This window comes from Brienomyrus brachyistius, chromosome 13 (assembly GCF_023856365.1).
Source record: "Brienomyrus brachyistius isolate T26 chromosome 13, BBRACH_0.4, whole genome shotgun sequence".
NCBI lineage: Eukaryota > Metazoa > Chordata > Actinopteri > Osteoglossiformes > Mormyridae > Brienomyrus > Brienomyrus brachyistius.
Genome location: NC_064545.1, coordinates 1,105,728 through 1,130,408, shown reverse-complemented (window position 1 = coordinate 1,130,408; position 24,681 = coordinate 1,105,728). Strand labels below are relative to the sequence as shown.

The 24,681-nt window shown below is 47.3% G+C and overlaps 1 protein-coding gene across 9 annotated transcripts in view; it reads left to right on the top strand.

The window, feature by feature from the left end:
* Nucleotides 1-1,740: 1,740 nt before the first annotated feature.
* LOC125705773 (chromodomain-helicase-DNA-binding protein 9-like) overlaps nt 1,741-24,681 on the top strand; it is a 47,901-nt gene continuing 24,960 nt past the window's right edge. For 7 of the 9 annotated variants that reach the window (XM_048971961.1, XM_048971959.1, XM_048971955.1 and 4 more), the window contains exons 1-4: nt 1,907-2,092; nt 2,215-2,345; nt 7,178-8,819; nt 20,390-20,733. In XM_048971961.1, coding sequence (XP_048827918.1) covers nt 7,332-8,819; nt 20,390-20,733 — 1,832 coding nt within the window. In that variant the 5' untranslated portion in view covers nt 1,907-2,092; nt 2,215-2,345; nt 7,178-7,331. The other 2 variants (XM_048971954.1, XM_048971953.1) reach the window with 2 other exon arrangements.

Sequence of the window (24,681 nt, the reverse complement as noted above, 5' to 3'; positions counted from 1 at the left end):
GTGCCCATATGCACCGCATATAAAGCATACCCCATTTTTGCGCCACTGCTGAGCTGGATAACTTTATTTTAAGGTACCCCAGTTTATATGAACTTTATCTTCTTCGCTTACATTTAGTCAAGACTACCTTAAATTGGACAAGTTATCTGACTAAGCAAAAAATCCTGCTTTGTGATTTAAGTCTCTGGTCTGTGTGGACACTGGTTTGTACCGGCCTACTCACAGCTTCCTCTGTCCAACAGTTGGGTCCCTGATTCCTCCTGTTACTCCATATTCAATCAATTTTTACATGCAGCGAGTTTTTCCTCTGTAGGGAAGATGAACAGATCCATGTGGGAGCTGGTCTGGACAAAGGATCAAGGAATCTATTGAAGGTTATGGGTTCAATAAGAAGGGGAGGAAGCAAAGTGGAAAGAGGCAGGGAGCACAGGGCTGACTTTGGGGCTCAGAAGAGGCCTGTGTTCTTGTATTTTGCACTTAGACTTGTTAGATACTCTTGGTGTTTGAATATCTTCGGTGATATTAGGATCTAAATGGTGTTTTGTGCACCACAGCTCTTGCTACTACAGGTATTTTGCATTTGTGGTCAAACAATGGAACCTTACAGCACTTGTACATAAGCTGACAGCTATATGTTTGCGATGCATTATCTGCCTGACTTGTAAGACTAAATGATCTTTTAAATAAATAAATGTAAATGTTCTAACATCTGGGTTGGTAGGAGACTAGGTTTAAATATTGGTTCACCCTGGAGAGGGAAAATGTATTTTATATGATATGTAGGAGTGTGTGGGGGTGAAAAAGGAGCTTGTCACCTCATGTTAACCTGAGATACACACCTGACCATTGCCTTACATGAACGTTAAAACTCTTTTTGAAACTCAAAAAAAATATTTCTTGCTTTCTGGTGCAACTCCCATGCATACAGATAACATACAGCATGATCACCTTAGACAACATACTGAGCTACAGCAGGATTTACAGTTGGTGCTCGTATTGTTCACTAATGGGTCGTTCGTTGGCTTTAGCCTGAGTGGGTGGAGGGTATAGATACTGGCCCCGCAAGGAGAGTTTAATCATTGGGAACAGCCTTGGGTTGTGGAGCAGAGATAAAACCTCTGTTTTGCAGAGTTCAAGGGAGGTTCTGCAAGCCCAGTACATGATAAGTACCAGGGTCACCACAAGCCAATCAGCTCACAGCACATGTGCGCAGCCACGTTCAATATAAATAACTGGCTCATATAGTAGGATGTGCAGGCTGCCATCAGGTCAGGTGTCTTCTGTAATAGCGGCCAATATTTATTAACTAGACTCACGATCGAATATAATGGATTCAACACCTGGGAAACCAAAGTAGATCAATGTGAAGCACACTGTAACTAGTTTATAACAATGAAGTGTGGTTCATATGCTAAATAAAATAACCGATTCAGAAACTGATTTATACTGACTTATTGCTAGGTTTGTTTTTGTTATTTAACGTACTTATAAAAAATGGGGAAATAACTGAGTTTGCAACTGATTAAAAATCTTCACGCACGAGGTTCAAATTTTCGCGGTGCTCCTACACGCCACTTGAGGGAGCCTCCGCACCGATGAGCTGTTTGTCACGACTCTCGGGCTTCCCGACAGTTTCGACACGAGTATCCGGGAGACTAGAGTTTATGCGAAATCAAAGTAAGACCTCTGCCGATTGGCCTCAGACACGGCGCGGCCATCTTGTGTGTCCTCCCACTATAATCACTCACATCGCGGGAGCCCCCCCGCCATGTGAACTGGGCTCTTGACAGGTGTACCGGGGGACAGGGGGTCGTCTGCGATCCGACTCTGTTTGATGCGAGCTCGACCTCGCCCAGTTTGCGGTCCGATCCGGACGGATTCCCGGCTGTCCAATCAAAGGGTAAATAACTGATATGCAAATGAGCTTCATGTCTCATCACTCCCGACGTCGGAAGCGCCGAGGTTGCCACCAGTGGCACAACTAAAACTTCCGAAGTACAATTAGCTAGCTCGCTAGCCGGCCCGGCGCACCGCAACTAGTTCGGTCCGGATCATAAACTTTGCTGGGAGAGAGGGGGACCGCTTCGCACCGGTAAGTAAACCGCGGTAGCGTTTAATTTTTTTGCAATTCGCCAAATTTTTAGTCTCAGGCGGTGGGTAAATTGCACGGTTTTTCCGAGCTAAACGTGTGACTGCGCACGATCGCCCCGACAGGTTTCGGCCGGGGGGGATGGATCCCTCCGAGACGAGAAAGCGGTGAAATTAAACTTCTGCGTCGCCCGACTCGTCCGGCTGTCGGTGGCTTCACCAGCTTGTTGTTGCTGTCAACCACTTCCGTACAAATGGTGAGTGCACGGCTGGGGCTCACCATGCTGTACGCGTCGAAATTAAGAGGGGGAAACAAACTTATTTTTTTAAAAAAATCTTCCTCGGTGGTGCCGTGGTGAAGAATTAAGGGATTTTCGATGGCTGGTGTGGTGTGTTTCTGCTCGCACGCTGTGCTTCTCACCTTGAGTCTTGGTGATATTATCACACGGTGGGCAGCGGTAAAAATCGGTGGGGACACGGCAACACGTGTGCGACTCCCCGTACCGTGAGACCCCCACCGCAAAGCTCCCCAAGCGTCCGGTTCGGACGGCATTATCGGACCATGTCCGCTTGCGCTGTAAACTTGAGAAGGCGGATGGGACGATGTGCCCCTGCGGGGTTTCAGGTGAACCCTTGGGGTGGGGATCCATGCTAGCCCCTCTCCGCCTGGCTAATAAAAGAAGGCCAAAAGGAGACGGGGTATTCTCGCACGGCCGCAAGATGCTAAGGTTAGTAGCGACGTTTAAAAATAGCGAGCCGTCCGACTGGGAAAAGTGGACGATCACCGCCCTAAGCCAGACAGCTACTTTTCTAAGTTGGCCGGAACATTAGGACCGATCTATCTATATCGCTTTAAAAACTCCTAAGTGTCTAATACTGGGGCAGCTTGTGTTGAGAACAAGTTTATTAGTTGGTGATTTTTACGTCTATCTATAGCTAATAATCCATGGTCGCTTGAGGCCGATTGTGTTCGGGAGAGTGACTGTTGGACCCAGTTGTGCCCCTCGTCCTGGTGTAAAGGTGGTAGCTGGTGTACGTGTCCCTAAGGTCAGCTGGATCCGACACTATATACCCCAGCCTTATCATAGCGGTTGGCCAACGACATTCTAGATGATGCCCTTCGATGTCGTTGCATTTCGTAAATCCGTCGCTTATTCTCCGCGACGTTCGGTGCGCTTTTGTCAATATCATGTATGTCAGAACGGATCTTTGTCCGATGATGGCAGCCAGTGTTATCCGGGCTTTGCCGACCCTGGAATAACAAATAAAGGAGGCGTACGCCGCCGCCGCGAAGTGCAGCAGGAAGTGAGCAGACGCCAGCCCCCGTAGAGTTTGGCTGTCTGCTTGCTGCGTCGCGTACCTGTTGCTCGCGCCCCGCCGGCCGAGGAATGCGGCGCGCGCACGTCGACCTAGAACGTGTAGTGCCGAAGGGTCACTGGGACTGGGCAGTTCTTGTCCCGAGAGGAGCACGAGGCGGCGCGTGCAGTAGGCCGTGCCTTACGGCTGTCGATCATGGGCTCTATGACAACGGGTTAACCGGCGTCGCAAAACAGTAGCTGGGGCTGTTTTTTCCGGCTGGGGCGGGGTGGGGGTGCGTACTTTCTCGAAATACAGATCTTGTCTGGGAACTGCAATTCCACTTTCAATTAAGCGGCCTTAAGACACGCCTTTACAGACGTATTTCACACACACTGTAGCTGAGGTGACCCCTTTGTGGAGAAGCGGAAAAACCTGTGTGGTCGTAATGGGCGTTTTTGTGATTTATGGGTTTTGACCGGGAGAGGCGTGCTGGAAAGGGGATAGATAGGGTAGGTTGTCGAAATGTTGCTGGCAAAACACACCTCCGATGGTGGAATCCCAAAGTTAACTCCGGAAACTTAGCATCACAGTTATGTCAGGTTTCGGTTGATTCAAAACAAAAAATGAAGATACTTACTACGGATATTTACTACGGCTTTCACGGTTATATTAATAATAGTAACCTACTGATTAATTATTTAAAAAATTATATTATTATGTGTAATATACATTGGAGTTGGCAGGAGACAGGAACCAACCTGCCATAGTAAGGTGCACACTTGGCCACATATCTGGACAATTTAGTGACTCCACTTAAGTGGCAAGTTTTTGGACAGTGGAAGGAAATAAGAGGATTCTGTGAAAAGCCATGTGCACAGGGTGAACATGCAACCTCCACACACAAAGCGGTGATGTGCTGTGACAGCGCTTCCCACTGTGCCACATGCATGACCTGGGATGTAAATATGGGCATAGCATTTCATGCACATGCAGTCGTCACATTGCAAGGACCGCAATGGTCTGCTGGGTTCAAGCCATCAATAAGTTGCGCTAAAATATTTTTACTCGGTCATAGGAAACAAAACTTAGCAGGCTTTGCAATTTTAATGATGGTTCCTTTTCAGTGTGATCTAATACGTTTTAAAACTGCCTAAAGTGTACCTCCACTGCTTTTGCATGAGTTCTCCTTGTGCTCTCCGAGACGATCATCATCATTCATGTCTTGGCTGCTGGACTCACTCATAGACCTTGTGGTGCGTTTGAAAGAAATTAAACAAAAATGGTACAGATGAGAAAAGCATACAAGAACTGGTAATGAAAAAAGTTTGTGTTTTGTATGGAAATATTTTTACAGAGACAATATTGAGCCAAAGCAAGTGATTTGTTAGCACTGCTCACATCAACACCACCAACATATTTGACAGCCTCTGTTAGTAGATAAGTTATTTGTAATTTTCAACTCCTTAATAGCGTAAAAACTTAAAATATTGTTAACTTTTTTCCAATATCGTTCAGTACTACACTCTAGCACAATCCGTCACAAGAAACCGATTTAATATGGTTATGTAAGATGATGCGGCTAAGCGAAAGAGCTAGACTTTGTTTTAGCGGCGGTTATTTGGCATGCAGAAATTGTAGAAAGTAAAATGAAGCAAAATAATTTACGTCAAAGTGATGACAAAGACAGGCTAGGCTACTCCAGGAGGCTAAATGGCACTTATCTCCGGCTAACTTAGTATTAAATGGGCGAGTCCATCAAACCTGAATGTCGTCTTTTTAAGCTGAATTTGCATTGCAGTCCTGCTGTGGTGATGTTTACGTTCTGCTTTGAAATGCAGTCTGTCAGTATTGTCATTCACTTTTAATATGAAGTGCTTCTGCACAATGATGCTTTAATGTTTATTTGGACCCTCATCAGCTATGCGCTGTTATCCTTCCGTCATATTACTAATCGATAAGGAAAATTTTAATCGATGATTTCCTTTGACATTTTAAACATTTTAAACATTCAATTCTCAAGCATTGATACATGGCTAGACACTTTCCCTCCCATGTAATAACTAGCCTGATAAACATTGGTGGCCTCTCCTGGGGGGTCCACTATGTGTTCTGATTTTGCATGATGTATATGTATCTCTTAAACCAGCCATCTGGTTTTCTTGTCCTTTTTTATCCGTTATAAACACCTGTAAATCGTAAAATGTGAAGTTTGAAGGGAGAGTTAATGAAAGAAGTGGAAGCTGATTAAGTCATACTCCAAAAAAATGAATTTCTGTGACAACACACTCTGCACATTCTGTTTTCATATTTAATTCTTTCATTTCTGTGTTGGGTGAGTGGAGGCTGTACCCTTTTTTTCTGAAAGTGTTTATTCCAAATAAGGGAATATTTTAATGTTTATAGGGATATACAGTATACATTTGGTTGAATATTATAAGCAGACACTGGCATATTGGACCACCAAGAAGCATTTAGTACTTGAAGTTGCAAAAAAGCCCTCCCCGCCTTCGTGAGAATGGTTACACATTGGCAGTATGATTGAAATATCAGTGTTGGTGGGGGAATCCCTTGAATCTACAGGGACACCTCTCAGTGATAACTGGCACTATAGTTTCAGTTGTAGGTTTTGGCTTTAAATTCTTCCGTAGCCCCATTCTGGAATGTCAAAGGTTCCACTTTCAGAACATGGAAATACCCCTTCTCTTTCAACCCGTGGCTGCTTATAGCATTTTGTGGCACAACATACCCAAAACACAGCCCAGTGTGCCCGTGTTTGTCGTGTATTGGTGTTTCAGTCAGCGCTCTTATGTCAGGAATAAATCACAAAGAAATTTTAAAGAAATAAAGTAATTGCCAAGTTTGTAGCACTTCCTGTGTCATTTGTTCTGATTGCTATGCTCAGTGGAGCATGTTCTCCTTGAATGACTCATGACCTGTGTGGTGTGCTTACATGGTGGTGTTATAGGTAACCCTGAATCATCCACATCACGCTTGCCTCTTGGGAAGCTGGAGACTGATGGGGCTTCTCTTATTTACAGGAGATTCTTGATCGGTTCCTGGAATGGAAATCGTCTATAATGTTTACTATAGCCATTCTCCATTGGCTCAAAAAGTCTAGGTGACTGTGGAAACTACCATTATATACTTTCTGACATTACTGAGACTTTTCTTTTTTTAATGAGTGTACCTTTGTATTAGCATAGCCAAGTTGAACTTTAATGAGCTAGGGGTGTATTGGGTAGTGACCTGGATGCTGTACATGGGCCTGTCTCAGAGTGATGGAATTAAGAGGAAGCCTTGTTTCATGTCTTCCGTGTTCTGCGGTTTGTGGTCCCCCTCGTGTAGTAACAGGTGGTAACTACAGTATCATGTGATCTTGTCGACTGCTTTTCTCTGAGCAGTGTGACGGATTCGAGAGGCATTTCGCTTTGCTGGCTGTCATCTAGGTCACTGCTACGGTCGCACCTGTGTGATCTGTTGACAGTGCTCGTACCGGGCACCAGGGATGTGATGCCACTGGGGTGGTTTTGAAGAAACCAGATGCAGATGCTGTATGCCTGTGCGGCAATAAAGAACGAATACCGCAATAATGAAACTACCATTTTATTTTGTGATCAGGTTTAGTGATTGGATGCTCTTTTCACAGTGGCATCACATGTCGGTTGAATAGAAATTTTGGTATTAGGTAATTTATATTAACAATAATGTACGTAAGTCATTGCAATGCATTATGGTGTTAAAGCTTCTGCCGGTAGTGCTAACCTTCTTCTTTCTTGTTTTTGTCGTACAGGATCTGTCTGTGACGCCTCCCTCTGCTGTCTTCCCAGCCTTTCCGGATGGATTAGCTGCGGTCTTGTAACCTTTGACTCTCTTGGCCTACAGTGGCTAGAAGCCCACAGCAAAACTACATAGGGAAGTGGAGACGCCTTATGTAAGCCTGTGCTATGGCTGATTCCATCATGGACTTATTTGATGATTCAAGCATATTTCCGGGCGGTCTGGAGGAGCTGTCAGATGAGAGCTTTGCTCCTGCATCAGTCTTTGCTCCTGTGGTGGAGGAGCTGATAAGTTCTGAGTTTGAGTCATTGCCTGTAGTTGGGGCAGGCAAACATCCTGGCATAGGGTCATCTTCCTCTCAACAGGGCTTGAACTTTGAACCGCAGATTGACCATTTTGGTTTACTGAAAACTCCACATTCTATAGGACAACCTTATGTTTCAAACTGTACCACCAGTGAAAGTGGCCATGTGTTGGGCCAACACACACAGTACCATGGATCCCCCTTACACCAGGGACCCCAGGCCAATGGACTGTTCCCTGATAGCAGCCCTATGTGGGGCAACCAGGACCAGAATGGTAATGGATTCCATCAGCTTCCCCAGCAGCAGAGTCACCATCAGCATGTTCACCAACATAGACACCTTCAGCCTCACCAGCAGCTTGCTGGCTCCCAGACTCTGCACCAACAGGGCAAAGCCTTCCCTGAGCACCAGGAATTTATGTTTTACCCGGGTAACCAGGCTCAGAAGCAACAGCAACCACAGCGAAACCACCACGGTCAGCTCCAACCTTTCTCCCTTAACACCGAGTGCAATGGGGCTTTATATCGCCAAGGAGGTATCCCGAATGCCTTTAAGCAGCCAAATCCCCACATGAATGCAGACAGTGTGTCGTTCCCTTGTGGCACTCGGCAACAGCAGAGCAGGATGCAGAATTGTCAGGGGGCTCAGAAGTACCCCACTTCCACAGAAAACATGGTAATGTTTTCCAGGGAGCCCACATCCAGTGCACTCTGCTCTGTCAGTTCTGGAGCTTCTTACTGTAATGTACAGTACCACCTTCCAGGACAGCCAGTGTTAAGTGCAAGTGCAGCCCAGTCCTCTACCCATGTGCCTGCTAACACCACACCTTCTACCACTGTCCCTATTCTAAGTGGTTCCATGCCAGAGTTCTCAGGGGCAGAAGATGCTTTTTCATTGCTCCAAGAGATGGATCAGCATCAGCCACGGCAGCAGGTTTCTATAAACCAAGCTGGAGATTGCCCTTTCCCGGCCATGCGGCTCCCAGCACAAGCTCAGGAAGGCTACAGCAGCTCAGAGATCTTCTCTGAAGACGTGGGCAGCTATTCAGGTCCCATAACCCAGCACCCCACTGCCTCTCAGGGGAGCTGTGGGCCGCTCATACCTCCAGCAAACAGCAACGGATATGAGGACCTGGTTGAGAATTTGTTACCGCAGATTGATGCTCAAACAGGAGAGTTTGAAGGACTGGAAGCTTCTGACCTTTTAGAAGATGATCTCCTTCCCCAGCTGGAACCTGAAGCCCTGAATCAAAGGCTTCCTTTGGAGCAGCACAAGGAGTCAAATTATTCCTGGACCAATGGAAACCAGGAGAGGGATCAGGACAACCACTTGATGGATTATGCAGCACAGGTGAGATTCAAAGCCTTTATACTGACATTGGTGTCAACTGCTCAGCAGGGAAACCCGTTAAATCTGTTAAAATCTTGTGGAGACTTTTGAGACCAAGACAGACTGCAGTTGCTGTGTAATGTTTAACTGGGCCTCACATGCCCAGAAGTGACGGAGAAGCTGGCAATTGTGTGATAGCTGGTCAGCCTAAGATCACAGTGGGTTTTATTCTCATCCACATTTGGGAAACGGGCATCGGCTGATTAAGGCAAGGGACTGTATCTTTGGAGAATTAATGTAAACGTACTTAAAGCTATAATGTAATGTGGGTCAGTGATGTCATGAAGGTTACCTGCGGTCCTGATCCTTGAACCGTCCTGGTGTGTAGGGGTGGTACAGGTTTTCATGTTAATATAGTGGCTCTGCCCAAGAGCAAGAAACACTAGTTGGAATATGTGGAGCCTAATTATTTGCTGGTGTTTTAAAATTTCTATTATGAAAATCACCCTTAAGCTGTTTCTAGAGATTTTTTATTATTTTTTCCACTCACTTAAGATATTAATTGACAAAAATTGACACTTGAATTAGTATGTGTCTCTGTTTAGATAATTTTGTGGGTAAGAAATGAATTCTCTGCAAATTAATTATCCCTGTCGGGAAGAAATGATTTAAGAATTGACTCCTGGGCTCTGCATGTCCAGAGATATTTAGAAAAACAGTCTTCATTTGAAGTGTGCATATATTTGTTCTTGTTCCACACAAATGCTAGAAACTATATTGACAAGAGGTTAAAGGAGGTTGTTTCCAGTTCAGATTTGGCCATTTATTGTGTATAGCTTTGTGTTTACTCTTGTTTGTACCATACTGGGTCTCTGCCGTTTGTATAGATTACTGTACATCGCAGAATGCTCTGTGAAAGACCCCACTATATAGATGGGCGTCACTGGGCAGTTGTACAGAAAGGTCTTCTCTGCATCTGCACCACTGTTTTAAATGCTCTTTGTATGTGGCATAAGGAGCTGGTGAGAGAGGATGGCAGGGAGCCACCCTTCAGTTTCTTGCTGTGTGACTTCTTGGCTTCACTGCAAAAATAGGTTAGTCTAAGTCTGGGCTTGGCAGTCAAACCAGAAACCTAAAACCCTGTCACTCAAGGGAAGAGGAGGAAGATACCCCCTCTAACCACTGTGCTGTTTGTCAGTGATAGGCTACGCCTGGCTCTCTCTCTGAGGCCTTCTGTGGGTGGTTCTTAGAGGTGAACAGGAAGCTGGCCTTGTGCGAAGCAGGCGGCCTTGGCAGTGAACCCCTGGAGGGTGGGGTTGCAGTGTGGCGAAGAGAAGTTTCCTCTGGGGCTTAGACTGTTAGGAGCAAATAGAAACCTTGGTGGAAGCTATAAACTCTGACCATTAGTGTCCTTATATTTTGCTCAGTGTAGAGTGGAGACTGTAGGCTGTTTGGTTCTGACAATCCAGTGGCTCGTTTGTAGGCCTTGTGTTTTGGGCAGTGACGCATTTGGGTGATGTCACGCGTGCGACATGCAGTAATTTGCTGTTGACGGTAGAGAACCTTTTTACTGCTTAAGAAGCCGTTTTCATTTTGCCTCTGGTCATATGCTACAGTTGCTGTTTTCTTTTTTTTTTTAAATGGAAAATGTGAAGGAACCTTTACTCAAACATTTTAATAGGATCCTGTTTTGAGGACAAGACAGCTAGTTGTCTTTTCTGTTGCTCCCTGCTAGTTACTCATTACCCATGCATTTAAAGGATTTAGTTAGTGGATGTGAAAAGGCTGCTGGTTTCCAGGGATATATTGGAGTGTGTTGTGGTTGTGTTTACAGAAGGGAAGCTGCATTTGAGTGCCACGAGAAACAAATTCTGTGAACAGCCAAAGAAGCCATGAAACTTATTTTAGTGAAAATTCAGCTGCTAATTTGTCATTTAGAGCCAGAGTGTATTTGAGCTTTTATTTTGGGGTTTTTGAAACCTTTTTATGCTGAATTGAAGCTGTTTTTTGAGACCTAGTTTCACAGTAAAAGGAATCTGTGTATAGATGTGCTACAGAGTACGCTTATACTCGGATGATTTCTGAATTATACCCGTTAACCACATTTGTCTTGCTTAATTTTTGTGAAGGCTTACATAGGAGTAGGTGGAGATGGAATGTCAGTGGAAAGAAAGCGTGTGATTTTGAGGGCACTCCCTCAACTGTTACTCAAGTGAAGGATTTATCAGGGAAAAAAAACAGGTTGACCTCACTCACACCCCAAGCCCAGAGTTTTGCTCTGCTCCTCATCATCCGGCAGGCTTTTCAAAGTTAAAAAAATGCGCAAAAGTAGTGTTATAAGAACAGGATGTAAAGGCTACTAGTAAGCAGTCAACGGTGAGAGAGTGTGTTTCTGTGCTAAAAGCTTTGTGCTTTTAAGAGAAATGTTTGGGAAAAGATGGGAAAAAGGGAAATTTGGCAAGAATTGTTGCAGAAGTGTACATTTGTATCAGTGATCAAAGATGGGAAATTAGGTTTTTCTGTTTAACTTCACAATGGTGCATGAGCAAGATTTTGCACCCCCATTTCATTCTCTGACCTTATATCTCAAAAAAAAAATTGCATTGGTAATCGATGCCTTATCCACTGCCAGTAAGACTTCTGGTTTAAACTGTTTATACTGCGTTATACTGTGATTTTAATACTGTAGAGTATTAATGTTAAAACCCTTAAGTACAGAAGGAAGCAAGTGTATTAGTTTTTGGACTTTCTGCTGTGTTTCTGCTTTTTGCGCGGCTGTCGAGTCGGTAACAATTTTACGCTCTCACATTTGACTTTGGTTTGAAAAGGGATTCCTTCTACAGATATTCCATAAACTGTGTCAGATGAGGGGGGTCTTCTGCTTCCTTAATGTGAAGGTAATATTCCACTGTAAACATACTTAAAAATCCTTGTTCAGTGCTATGATTTTGAAGAACTAAGATCATATAATGCATTTCATGCTTTTCCTTCAAAAGCGTCAGTACCGGAATGTTAAACGTGTCTGCTGTTAGAGGTGAAATTTCCCCTCCCCTTTTGCTGCCGATGGGAGGAGCATCATTTCCATTCATGGTGGGCTTCTGTGTACTTCTGCTGGCATTGACTTTTCCGGTCTTACGCACATTGCGTGTCCGCGTGCCAGTCCTCCAAGGCCTTGTCTGCTTGTGCTCCCTGGTACAGAGTGTACATTTTGAGTGATTCATTGTTCAGGGCCTTGTAGAAAACAAACAGTCAGGATGGAAGAGAGGATAGCAGGGTACAGTGGGGTCCAGCAAGAGCATAGTCCCCCCCCCCCCCCCCCCACAAACAGAGGCACACTTATTTTTCTGGACTCTCCAAAGTGAATTGATGACCCTTTGCTTACAGATGGTAGTTGTTTGCTTTGTTTTTCAAGATGGTAGGAGGTATCCAGTTATCCCCCCCCCCACAGCTTGTGGAATTGTTGCTGTCCTGGTTTCCCTCATCAGCTCCCCCCAGTGTTGAGGTCCTGCTGTGCTAATCCACCAGCAATCCCATGATGTTCTGAAGCATGCCCCCGGAGAACAAGCATACTCTGTCTGGCCCTGGCTATGTCCCAGCCCTGCACACACTGTTTCACCCACGCCTCTCTCCCCAGCCTGGGGCGGGCCCACCTTGCCTGTCCGACTGACTGGCTTCGGAGGGTAGCTTGCGACGGCACGTTAAGGCCCTGGGAAAGAAAAAAAAAAAAAGGCAGACGGCCACGTTTGTGCTTGCGTGTGAGATTTTTCTGTGCTTACAGTCAAAGCCCGTGGATTTGTGGATTCTGGCAGCGATCTGTCTAGTTGAGAGTCTGACTTCCCAGGGAACTTTTGGTGATAATTTTGTGGGTCAGTCCTAGCCTCATTCCCAGCACCCTACCCCCTCCTCATCCTGCCCGTGGTTTCTGCTAAGCTGACCGGTGCCTGACCCTTCCCTGTCTGCCTCTGTTTTCAGTCTGCTGAAAGGGCTCGCATGGACATAATCTCCCTCCCCCATCGCTGCGAAGGCAGCATCTCCAGCCACTGAATTCTGAGGGAATTACCATTCTTAATTACATACGTATTAGCTGATGCAAAAAACGGTGACCTGGTTGTGAACCTTCGTTGATTGAATCATTGCCTCTTTTTGGTTTCAGGCAGCCTGTGAATAGAGAACGTCCTCCTTTATTAGCCCCTCCCCCCGGGCCTTTGCCCTGGTGTCATTCTCTGAGACCTGCTCGGTGCGTGAAAGATCACATGATGCTATCAGTCTTGCCCTTGAGCCGTGACTCCGGCTTCTCCTTGCTGCACCGGGTTGCGTGTCTCCATTCTCCACTTTCAGGAGAGCACGCCTCACCGGGTCTGTTGACACACTTTGATCTTCTCGGCCAATCACAAGACTCTCACTGCTCCACTGTCCGTGGCTCAGGGTAACAATTTGCAGTTAGGAATTTACGGGAAATGCCTTGACCTCAAGTGCCTTTTTTTCTCTTCTTTCCCCCTATTCTCTTGAAGATAACTTCATTTGTTTTTTTTTTCCTTCCTTTTTTTCCAGCGATAAAGGACGTAGATCTCTCCATTCTAATCTCCAGGAGATTCTGGTGCGGTTTTGAGCATAGGCTCAGTGTGAGGCTGTCCTCAAACAGGTGGACAGCAGACTTTGATCACTGCTGATGGGAATCTGCTGAACAAACGCTGGCACCGCCACCCTGCACCTCTGTGTACACAGAACGGGAGCCGGTGCCTCCATGTTTGGTGGAGCTCCTCTCCCAGGAGCACTGTGGATCTGAAGGTCCGATTTGGCAGAGAAGCTGCCTTTTAAATGCTCCAGGAAGCATGGCTGCTGGTTATATTTGTTTGTATTGTCGGCCATGCACGCACTGGTATTTGTCTGGCCAGGCCAACGAGCCTGTTTATTGGGTCTCTTCCTGTTTCTTAATGTTTCATTAAGATGTTTCAGTGGTGAGGGTGGTGTGAATGTGTGGGGAGGGGCCCTTTAAAGGTTTGTTAGTGTTTTTATGGCAATAGTGATTTCACTGGATTACATCGTTACCCGTGTAATTTGTATAAAATTCAAAGCAGGAGCAGAAATCCTTGGGAGATTTCATTGTCTACCAATAATCATTGTTTGTAGAATATGAGGAACAACTGCAGGCTTGATTCTGTAAGTCCTGATGAGATGCCTTTAGAAAATCACATTGCGCTTCATTGTGGGTCAGACGGAGCAGGGAAACTCATGCAGCAACATCCAAGTTACCGGTCAGCCTGTATTCAGTTGCTCACCTGTTCGACGAAGTCCAGTCTCACCTGTCATTTGAAGGCTTCGTACTGAGGCGATCTAAAATGGCCACCTGTGCCATAGCACGAGGCCTGCCCCCAGCTGTGGAGTGAAGCTCAATTTAATTTGCATTTTAACTGTTGCATCACCATGGTGCTGTGTGACGGGAACCTTCTTGCCGTGCGAGCACTCGAGCATGTTTCCATCTGCTGTCGCTGTGGTTTCCCCCTCATTGGCCGGTAACCATAAGGCTGTAACGGACCCATGCTGCTCAACCCTGTGTGTGTCACGTCCTATGTGCTTTATTTGCATTATATATTTAAGCAGGACTTAAAGGTACCTTTGGAACAGCTGACAGTACCCTCATTGTGCCGTAGTTAATGGGCACTAGGGCCTAATTCCTTTTCCGATTCAGACTAGTGGATCTGACGCTGTGGATGGAGAGGAGCCAGGATGCAAGTCAGTGATCAACTTCATTGGGAACCTGGTAGCAGTCAAATGGCGACCCGATCCAGGTGGATGGACATAGCAGCAGGGGCTAGTGCATAGTATGGTAATAGCAACTCAGTTTTAGTTGAATGGACACAGTAACATACAGTGGAATGTGACGACCTTGCGTCTGACAGGATGCCGCAGAGGGAGGCCTGAACCGTTTCACCTCCCGTTTGTTTTGCAAAAGACACCGTGGTGAGTTCCTGTGTGGAGCATCTCACATGCTCACCTGCCATGCGGAGCTCCTGCGGGCCGCAGCCACCTTCCCATTAAAATGCTAATGAGCCTGGGGTGTTTTTCTCTTCTGCCCGAGTGCGTTTTAATGGATTATAGGGGGGAGGGGGGGGGATCCCTTAGGTGGTCAAAGTCGTGCGTGTGTGTCCTCTGAAGCTAAAGGGAGTAGGAGGATCTTGGTACTCTAATACTGCCATCCCTGCTGTTGTCTGACTGCTGCTTCCGGGTGCCTCTGCTGATTCCTGCCCCCAAGTCGTGTTTAGCACGGGGTAGGTGGCAGGGGGCTGATTGCCTTGCCACTAGGGAGGATGACGGTGCTGGTGAATAACAGATAGCCCTGTGAGGAGCTGCATGTCCCCCCCCCCTCCCCCTCCCGTTCCCACAGCCTTCCTGCCTTTCCCACTCCCCTTCAGGAGGGAGAGCATATGCTAGAGATTACGGCCCCGGTAATTACCACGTCTCGCATGGGTTCCCCCGAGACTGGCCACTCAAGCTCAAGGCACCAGCAACCGTAAATCACTGCAGCCTGCATGATCCTCCCTGTGGTTTGGTCCAGCATTTTCCAGTCTGTGAACGCCTCGGCCTGCCTGCACACGAGGCAGGCCGCCGGGGTTACGTGTCCTGCTCGATCGCGGCCGCTATGACCTTCAGCCTGTGAAATGTGGCCTATGCTGCAGCCTGATTTACGACGAGTAAAAATGAATTTGGGCTTGTTCGTTTTTTTTGTCCATTCAGGATAATTGTTTAATTGATTATGATTTTTAAAATTAAGTACTCTGCACTCTTTATTTTAAAGGAAAAATAGTTGGAGGAAGTCAACTAAATATGAAATTAGCTCAAGATTTCTTTGCTAGAAAATGACACAATCTTGGCTCTCAAGCTAAAAGTGACCTCGCTATTGCAGTAGCCATGCTGTATGGATTAAATCTCATGATGTAAATGAATTGGTGACTGCCAATGCTATCGTGCAAGTGAAAGTTACCTTGTCGGGTTCCTTAATGACGAAGCAAATATTTAACTGTGATTGGGAGCTGCTGGCATTGGCCAAGTGTCTCTGTTAATTCCTTATAGGGCTGGTGTTCACCCTGTCAAAAATGACAAATGCCCCCCCTCCCAACCAAAACCAAATATAAATACCTTGGAGTTTTTAGAGCGGAACACCTTGCCGTACCTGTGCAGTGCTAAAGGCAGAGCTTGTAAGTATGGTGTCTGAATACAGGGTTTGGTTGTGTGAGTGAGGGAGCGAGCACTTGGATTCTTGGGGAGATAGCTCACTGTATCTGTATCTGCGTGGGAAGAGTGAGAAGATGCGTTTCAGAATAACGTCCGCTGACTTAAGCCCAATGGAGTTTTGGCATCCGCTGCCTCGCAGTGCTGGAGGAGGGGCTTGCTGGTGCACTGGTTTTTGGGGAGGCGCCCAGGGGCCAGGCGGGACCCTTCCTCAGAAGGCCTGAGAGGCTTCAGGCGTACTGTTGCGTGTTGGGTGTTTCTCATTTCCGTTGGTGGTTCTGCGCAGAAACGACTGCTTTTTTTGGAGAGCAGCACATCTACATGAGGAGCTTGTCTCTGCTTGTCAGATCTGGGAGAGAATTTTTTTTTTCTGTTCAGCGGAAAACGGCGTACGTGTGTGGTAGAGCTGCATAGTGTATAGTCCCACCCCTCTGCCGATTTTTGTTTGTGTGTGTGTAAACAAACAAATTAATTAATTAATTCATTAAATGCCCACCCTGTAACTCCTTGATAGCTACCCACAGTCTCCCCCCTCTCACACTTTTGCAGTCCCCAGATGCAAGTGGGACACACACTGGGAATATGGGGGGAGTCTGTTTACAATCTGAATTGGCATCATCTAACTTGATTTCATCAGTTGGCTAGCTACCATCAAGCTATGGCCAGATTTTGCTTTGTAATCAACATAACCTACATGAATGCAACGCACAGTTTGACTAGGTTAATTTTAGATTGCATTATATAATGCAACATATGTGTTTTTGCTGTAACTACTTCAATGTCGCTGCTAGATTGTCTTATCTGCTTATTCAACCAAGATCAGTGTTTTCCAACCCAGTCCTTGGGGACCCCCTAGACATTCTTGCTCCCTTATAGCTGCCAACACACCTGTACCAGGTATTTGGTGTTGGCGATTGGCTATGGGTCAGAGGGATGTGGACTATCCAGGGGTCCCCGAGGACTAGGAAGGGAAACGCTGACCAAGACATACGTTGCTGGCACATTTTAAGCTAGGATAAACATTCAGGCAGTTTTATAAATAGTTTTGAAGGGTTCTAACTGTGGACATTGTATTGGTCAGACACTGTCCCAGCTTGTTTGTGTAACACATCTATACATGCAAGCTGATTGCTAAGACTCTGGGCCTCAAGCCCACAGCTTGGCTGTGCTTTCAAACTGCAAACCACAGGGTCAGACAGAATGGAGGTGATGGGCCTGAGATAATGAGAGGGTGCAGGAAATGCCTTAGTGGCAGAACAGAAAGAAGAGATGGGCCCGTGGCTCAGTGCTGGGCACTAGGTGTTCAGGTAATGGGCTTTAGGTAGCATATTTTTTAACATCATGTTATGCCTTATTCCTGTCAGACCATAAGACATTTTCCCCACGTGCTTTTTGCAGATGGTACAACATAATTTACTCAGTTTTCCTTTTGTGGCTTCCCACTTGCCCCTCGGCACCACAGATCAGTCATCGGAGCAATACACAACATCTATGTGCGTGGTGTGACCTGCCCCACTGTTCTTATAGTCACCGCTGAGAGAGTCTTAGCCTCTGCTATCAGCAGCTGCGTCGTGCTTGGCCTCATCCTGGGGAGGCTTTGATGGAACCATGTTTCTCCATTTCTGGATTGTTTTATTGTTGTTCCACAGTATAGTTAATATTTTTGAATTTTAATTGTATCCCTCTGATTTGTACTTGTCAACAATAAGATCTCAGTGATCTTGGCTCCTTCTTGCCTCTTCGTAGTGTAAGCCAATGCTCTACAGCCAATTAAGGGAAGTCCTACTGAGAAAGCAGATTTGTATGTTGTAATCAGAGAAAGTGTGTATACTCATATTTACCTGCAGTTTCCCAATATCTTGGCATGTTAACAGAAATTGTCTTGTATAATTGTGCTCACTGTAAGAACTTCATGTAGGCAAGACTCCAGGCCACATCACATCTTAAGGAGTCCCTGGCTACAGAGCTTCATTAATGGAAGGAAAAAAATCATTGTGAGTGGCAGGCGCAAGTGAATATATTAAACAATCATTCTGTTGTATGCAAAGTGACAGTAGCTATTTGGGTTTTTTGCACCAATATGGAGGTATAACTCATTTTGGCCATAAATGTGAAGGACACTCTGGACGGCAGTTTGACAGCAATCTGGTCAGGGTTCCTTCCATGATCTTGGTGAGCTGTGATGTGCTGTGTGTACTTAAGTACCTGAAATGGCACCTGACAGCGTGAGTGACGCCAGGAGAACTAGCTCTCAGACCTTTAATTATGTGCTGTTGTCAAACTCGTCTGTGACTCACAGGTCATGTGTGGACCAGCATTGGTCAACGTGTTCCTGCACATGCTGTTCTCCTGTAGTCACCTGTACAGTCTGCCTTCTTAAATAAGTCTGTAACGCTATTAAAATGTCTTTGATGTACAGCCATTAGATGAGATGGGTACTTTCTCAATTAAAACGGCTTATCCTTAATTTTTTTTAAGATTGTGGTAACTATAACAATAATATATCAATACTGGACAAGCTTTTTTTGTTAATTTCCCTAATGGAAAGAAAAATTGATTAGTTAGTCCTGGTTTATTTCAGTCCTGCTTAACTAGGGTATGCTGGAGGAGATTTTATCTGTTCACATCTATTTCACTTTCTGTTTCATTCGCTGTTTCTTGTCACAGTAGAATATCTTACTCCTGTGGGTAGAGTTAAGGGGGCGCAATATTAAAATATTTATTTTTGCCTTTTAATTCAGGCCTGGAGGCCTCACTGAGGTAATGAAGGACTGAGGCATGTTTTATGATTAAATGTGTAAAGTTGGTTGGGTAAATGCTAACGCCATCTGCTGATTACCTTCGCTATATGAAGCTGTCAGATGCATCCAGATCTTAATCACGTCGATAATGTGCAGGCCGACACATTTTCTTGCCGCGTGCCGTTGCTGCTCGCCGGTCTGTCACCCACATTCTGCGTAGCGTCCTTCTTGGAGTGGAGGAAGGGGCATCAGACTGAGGGGACAAAAAGCGAGATGAGGGAAAAACCAAGCAGCCGGAGAAGCCTGTACAAAACCCCTTTGTGTACCGAGGGGGAATGGGATGTAAGAGGAAGGAGTGGGGGGGGAGACAGGAGGAGGGGGAAAGACCACCGGCAGAGGGGGGGAGAACAAGCCACCTCCGGGTCCTGAACCTAACAGCTGCCAAATGAGACACTCTGTAGGCCAAAGATGCTGCCCCCCCCCAGCTCAGTGCCATCTGGGAGAGGACGGGGGAGAAGCGTGGCGGTGATCGGCGGTGGGGGGAGGGGTGTGGCTGGCTAGAGGAATAGCAACTGCCAAAGTAAGTGTGGTAGCTGGGCTGGGTATATCTCGGCAAAAAGGGCAAAGCTTTTATTGGGTGGGGGTGGGGGGGCGGCGGGGGGACATCTGCGGTGAAGAGGCCATGAAGGGTAAGTGAGCTGCTAAAGGAGCCTGGAGAGTGGGGCGGCTTTAACTGGTCTGTGAGTGATTCCCCCCCTCGTCCTACTGACTGGTGCTGCTGCCATCACTGCATGGCTGCCGTGTCCTTGTACGTTTCCCGTGTAACTCTTTCCAGCTGTAAAATTCAGCCCGCAGTCTCTCCCCTTTCCTTGTGCTCTATCCCATGTATCTGCCACCCCAGGCCCCAGTAGGTGACTTGTTTGGGCCACCTGCTCCTGTCACATGAGCCCTTGTTTGGTTCCCTAACGTGAGGACTCCTGTATGGATGGGAAGTCGACCCTGCCTGTATGTGACCCTCCCTGTTATATCAACTTGGCACCAACAGGAGGCAGCTGCTGACCTGCTCTTTTTAAAGTGTCTCCTCCAGTTTTTCCTAGGTTGCTGCCACTGTGGTGTTCATGAAAAGCTTGTGTAGCTGTCATAGCTACTAGATTGGTTTCCCTCTCCTACCCATGAGCACTTTTTCTTTGCTTACAGAATGGGCATGGTTGTGTACTTGTATCTGGTCCATACCAGGTGTCCTCCTTTGCCAGACTGTGTGCTTTTAAAATTGGAAACTTGAAGACATGTATATGTAATAAAACACTAAAGCCCCCCTATCTAACATGCTTCAGCTACTGCTCTCGTATGTTAGCTTTAGACTTCTCATGTTCGTTAGTGACATAAAAGCAAAGTGTGAAATGACTTGAGGACCAATAAGTAGGCCATAGGTTGTTGGTTACTTGACCTGTTGTCCGCTTTCCTTTGCCTGTTTCATCTGGCAGGGTGCTGATGTGCTGTTGGTGTGGTTTCCAGATGCAAACGTATCCAGACTTAAAATGAGAAAAATCGAATGCCTGATGAAATTTTTATAAATGTATCTCTCTCCCCCCCCAACCTCTTTCCTTCCTCCACTTTCAGCCTCGAAAGAACACTAATGGTTCCAGCAACCACCCACGGGTCCTCAGCCCTCTGAAGAACTCCTCTCTGTCCTCGTCTGCATTGCTGAGCCCCCCTACAGACAGGAGGGTGCCGAGGAAACAGCTGGTGGAGGCGGCACAGGAAGATAAGCAGGAAAAGGCTAACAGGATCATTTCGGCGCCCCTCGCTAAAGCCAGGGAGAGGGGGTGGCAGAAAGGCCTCCCCAGGGTCATGAGTCCCCAAAGCTTGCCCTGCACCTTGGAGCACCAGCCAGACCATGGCAGCAGCAGGCGGCCCAGGGAGAAGCCCTCGAAGGCCAAAGGCAAGCAGGATGCCAAAGTCGGGTAAGTGCGGTATCACTTTGCAATGGTCAAAATATGGCATTACGAATGTCATCGTTAATGGGTTGTCTTTTTGCCTTCTCTTTAGCTTGGTTATTTCCCTCTGTGTAAGTTTCTCAGGGCGTAGAAAACTCACCTCAATAATGCCTGTGAAATGTGCAGAAATGGATGGGGCTCCAGTCAAGGCGTTGGTCAGATTGTCTGTCGTGCTCGTCCCTCTTAAAAGGGAGAGTCTGCTTCCTTTGGGTAACAGTACACGCCACTGCAGTCCCATGATCCTCCTTGATGTGTTGTGGCTTTGGCCTTGGACTTGGGCACGTCACGCAGGCCAGTTAGCCATCTATCGCTGATCTCCTCTGTGGCGGCACCGTGAATATTGTTGAAAGTTGCTGTCAGCTGTACACCTGCCAGGCAGACTGTGGGTAAACAGTGAGTCACCGTTTCACCCGGATAATGTTGTTTATCTGCGTGCATCTGGGCTGCGGGAATGAGTGCCGTAGCCTCTGCTGGAGCGGGGCCTTGTTGTTCTCCTTGTCGCACACTGGCTATGTGGAGGGTTAGGGCATGGTGAATTTTCCCGGGTGTATTTTTGGAAGGCTTCTGAAAGGAAGCTCGCCGTCATCGGATTGCCTGAGGACAGCCCATGATGTGCGAGTTTGACACTAGGGCACGGAAGAGTGAGACGAGTGTGACGTTTTAACTGCTGGCATCGCGTGGGAAAGGCTTGGCATTCAGATCCCAGGGCGGTGGGCCTGAACATCCAGTGCCGAAGATATGAGCTGGAAGGCTGGGTATTGTGGTTTGAGTCCTTCGAGGCGTTGCATGCCTAGACGTGTGGCTGGCCAAAGACACCGAGGACCTTTTTAAAGACCCAACCTTTGAAAATGACACCCGGAGAGCTGCAGTTTGTGTTTAATTTGGGAACGTACCCCGGAAATCCTTTTTGTGACTCCTGGCATGCTGAGAGTGGCCTCTTGGTGTATTTTCGGTGAGAAATCGCATGGGCCCTTATGCTGGGCAACCATCCTACGAGCTTAATGGCATGCCATGTTTTCTTGCAGATCAGTAACAGCAGCAGCAGTGTGTGTGTGTGTGTGTGTGTGTGTGTGTTCGTTTCGTTTGGTCTGTTTTAGTGCGTTCCTTCCACCTTTGAAGTGATGTGTAGGATAATCACTACCAGTCATGACAGGCTGGATGTTTGGAGTTGTGTATTTGCAATATTTTGAACTTCCGCCAGGGTACCACCCCCCCCCCCCCCCAGGATAGCTGTCATTTGGTGGCCCGTGGCCAGGCTCCAAGCCGGCACCGCCGGGAGGATGACCCGGTGTCAGCACTGTGCGTGATTCCCCCTGCTAGGCTGACTGTGACCTGGATGTCTGGAGACATAGGCCTGGGGGAGGGAGACTGGGGGAGGGAGGTGTATTTTGAGACTGACGGCACCTTGTCGCCTGCGTGTGAGGTGGTGGATTCTGGGGCTGTCATGCACGAGACCCTGCTTACACCCAGCGCTTCAGATCCAGACAGTGTTCTTTTGTTTCCCACCCACCGGCACCTTCTCTACCTAAAAAAGAACTACAGCTGGAAGATGTCCTGGAAATGCCCTCTTCATCCAGCAAAATGCGGACTTATCACTTTGGCCTTTGACTTCACTAGAAAGGCACTTGTGTGTGTAGTCCCTGTGAGCCCTAGTCTCTGTAATCTAGTTCAACCCATGCTGTGTGGATGGCTTTCTGGGTGGGGGGCCAAGCCTGGGTGCCACTTGCAGTTTTATTTATTTATTTATTCATTCATTCATTCATTCATTCCCTTTTTGTGTGGAGTATTACCACGCCCCCGGATGGCTCCACCCCTCCCCTCCTCGCCATGCCCCAGCCCTGCACACTGCTTCAGAGGCCGCAGCCCTTCAGGAGGAGTCATTCTTCTTGCTATGCTTTGTGTTCACAGCATGCTGCCGCTCTTCCTGCCCGCCGCTAGGCAGAGCTGGGGGCTCCTCACAGCAGCTGATAAATGAGGTGTCTGTGGGGGAGGGGAGAGGCAGTTGTAGGGCTAACGGAAGCAGAGGAACTCAGTAACGAGCCGTCGAGACCCCCGCCCCCGAGGCTTTGGAGTAGGACGGCTCAAACACAGCTGCATGTGGTTATTTATGGCAGGGTAAATGACCGCGGGGTGGGGGGTGGGGGTGGGGGTGCAGCTCCGTGGAGGCGCCCGAACAGGTCTGGTCTGGGGCTGTCACCCAGCCTTATCTTGCGGGGGAGAGAAAAAGCAGCCTGACGTGTTTGCTGGGGATTAAAAGCTAATGTTGCCTGGACACGCGCCGGTTTGCGTGATCCCCCAGTGCACTTAGCGGCAGACGCGGGCGTCTTGCATGACGTGGCTGCCGGAATGGGCTGCCGCCACCTCACCATGGCACGCCTTTCTACATGCGCCCTGCACGGTGAACAGCCCTGGTGTGTAATTGTGTGAAACGAAAACACAAGCATTATGGAATTTAAGAGGAAATGCTGAGGGGTATGTGACAGGGACGGCTAATCCCGTCTTAAAGCTGAGTCCTGCCCTTGAGCTGCAGAGCAGCTCTGTGGAGGACAACGTTAAGCTGGGAAACTGTTTTAGCTCCTCAGAGCAGAAACAGACCAGAGCTCCTGTGTGCTGGACGTGCCCACCCCAGCTCATCTGCCATGAGTCCGCATCTTCTCCACCAGGACCTTCCAGCCCGGCAGAGTCCACGTCAGGATTTCTGTCTTCCCACAGAGCAGAATATGTGCTGATGGATCTCTCTCAGCTATGCAAATGTTCTCCCGAAGCGATGAATACGCTTTGAATAACCTTCCCCTCACCCTGCACTTCTGTCGCCCAGCCGGTGGCTGTGCGTTCGAAGCACACAGACTGACCCACTAGCTGCAGCTCTGAGTGTTTTTGTTTCTCCTGCAGAAATGGTTGAAAAGCAAACTAGCTTTTTGTTGACTAGCGCCCATGGAAAAGCACAGTGGTGAACGTTCAGGCACCAGTGGTCTATGTGACAGTAGTGGAATGAGCACAGCGTCAGGGCGTGTTGCACTGCCGTCTTCCTGCCTGTTAGCTAGGTCATTTCAGACGTGCAGCGAAAGGCGGCCTTGCAGTCGCAACCCCGTTATTCCCTAACCCAGTGGTTCTCAAACTCGGCCCCTCTGCCCTGCTTGTTTTCCAGTTATCCCTCCCCTACACACTGATTACCTGGCTCGGGTGTGTTCAGTCAATCAGAAGCTGAAAGACTGCTGGGACTTGTATGTGGGGCAGGGATAGCAGGAAAACAGGCAGGCAGTGGGGCTGAGGATGAGAACCACTGCCCTAACCGAATGTACAGTTAACCGCGCAGATCCAAAACGACGTGCTTCCGATCACCGGGTGGGTGGTGTGACAGGGCTAGAGTACCGTGCGAAGGAGAGAGTGCTGTTGTCTGAGGCACAGACCACGTGTGGGGGTGGTGAACGTCTGGTATACCGAATAGCATTGCTAGCCTTCATGCATGTCAGTGACTGCAATGTTCCTGCAGAGAGCTGTGTGTGTTCCTCTGTGGCCTTGTATTCCCCTTTTGAAAAGGGGTTGATTAGGGTCACAGCAGAGCAATACAGGTAGCTTTCTGTGCTGAACCTGCCGGGTGATTTAGCTTAAAATCAAATTGCTTACCATTACGTTTTTGTGTGTGTGATATAAAATTTGAATTATAGTGATATGACTGACACGGGTGTGGACACAACAAGAAAGTTTTTATTGGAGTGATATTTGCCCCAGTGAATTGTTTTGGTCAAAACCAAATAGCTTTAACACGAGTGATACATTTTTAATTGCTTTAATTTCTGCTAACTAAAGATGTGCTGCTGTTGCTTGACTGGATTTGCGTATGAGCCAGAGTTTCTGTGTGTGCTTAACTACTTGTTTGGCTAGCTGTCAGCTTTCTTTTTTGTTCATTAAACT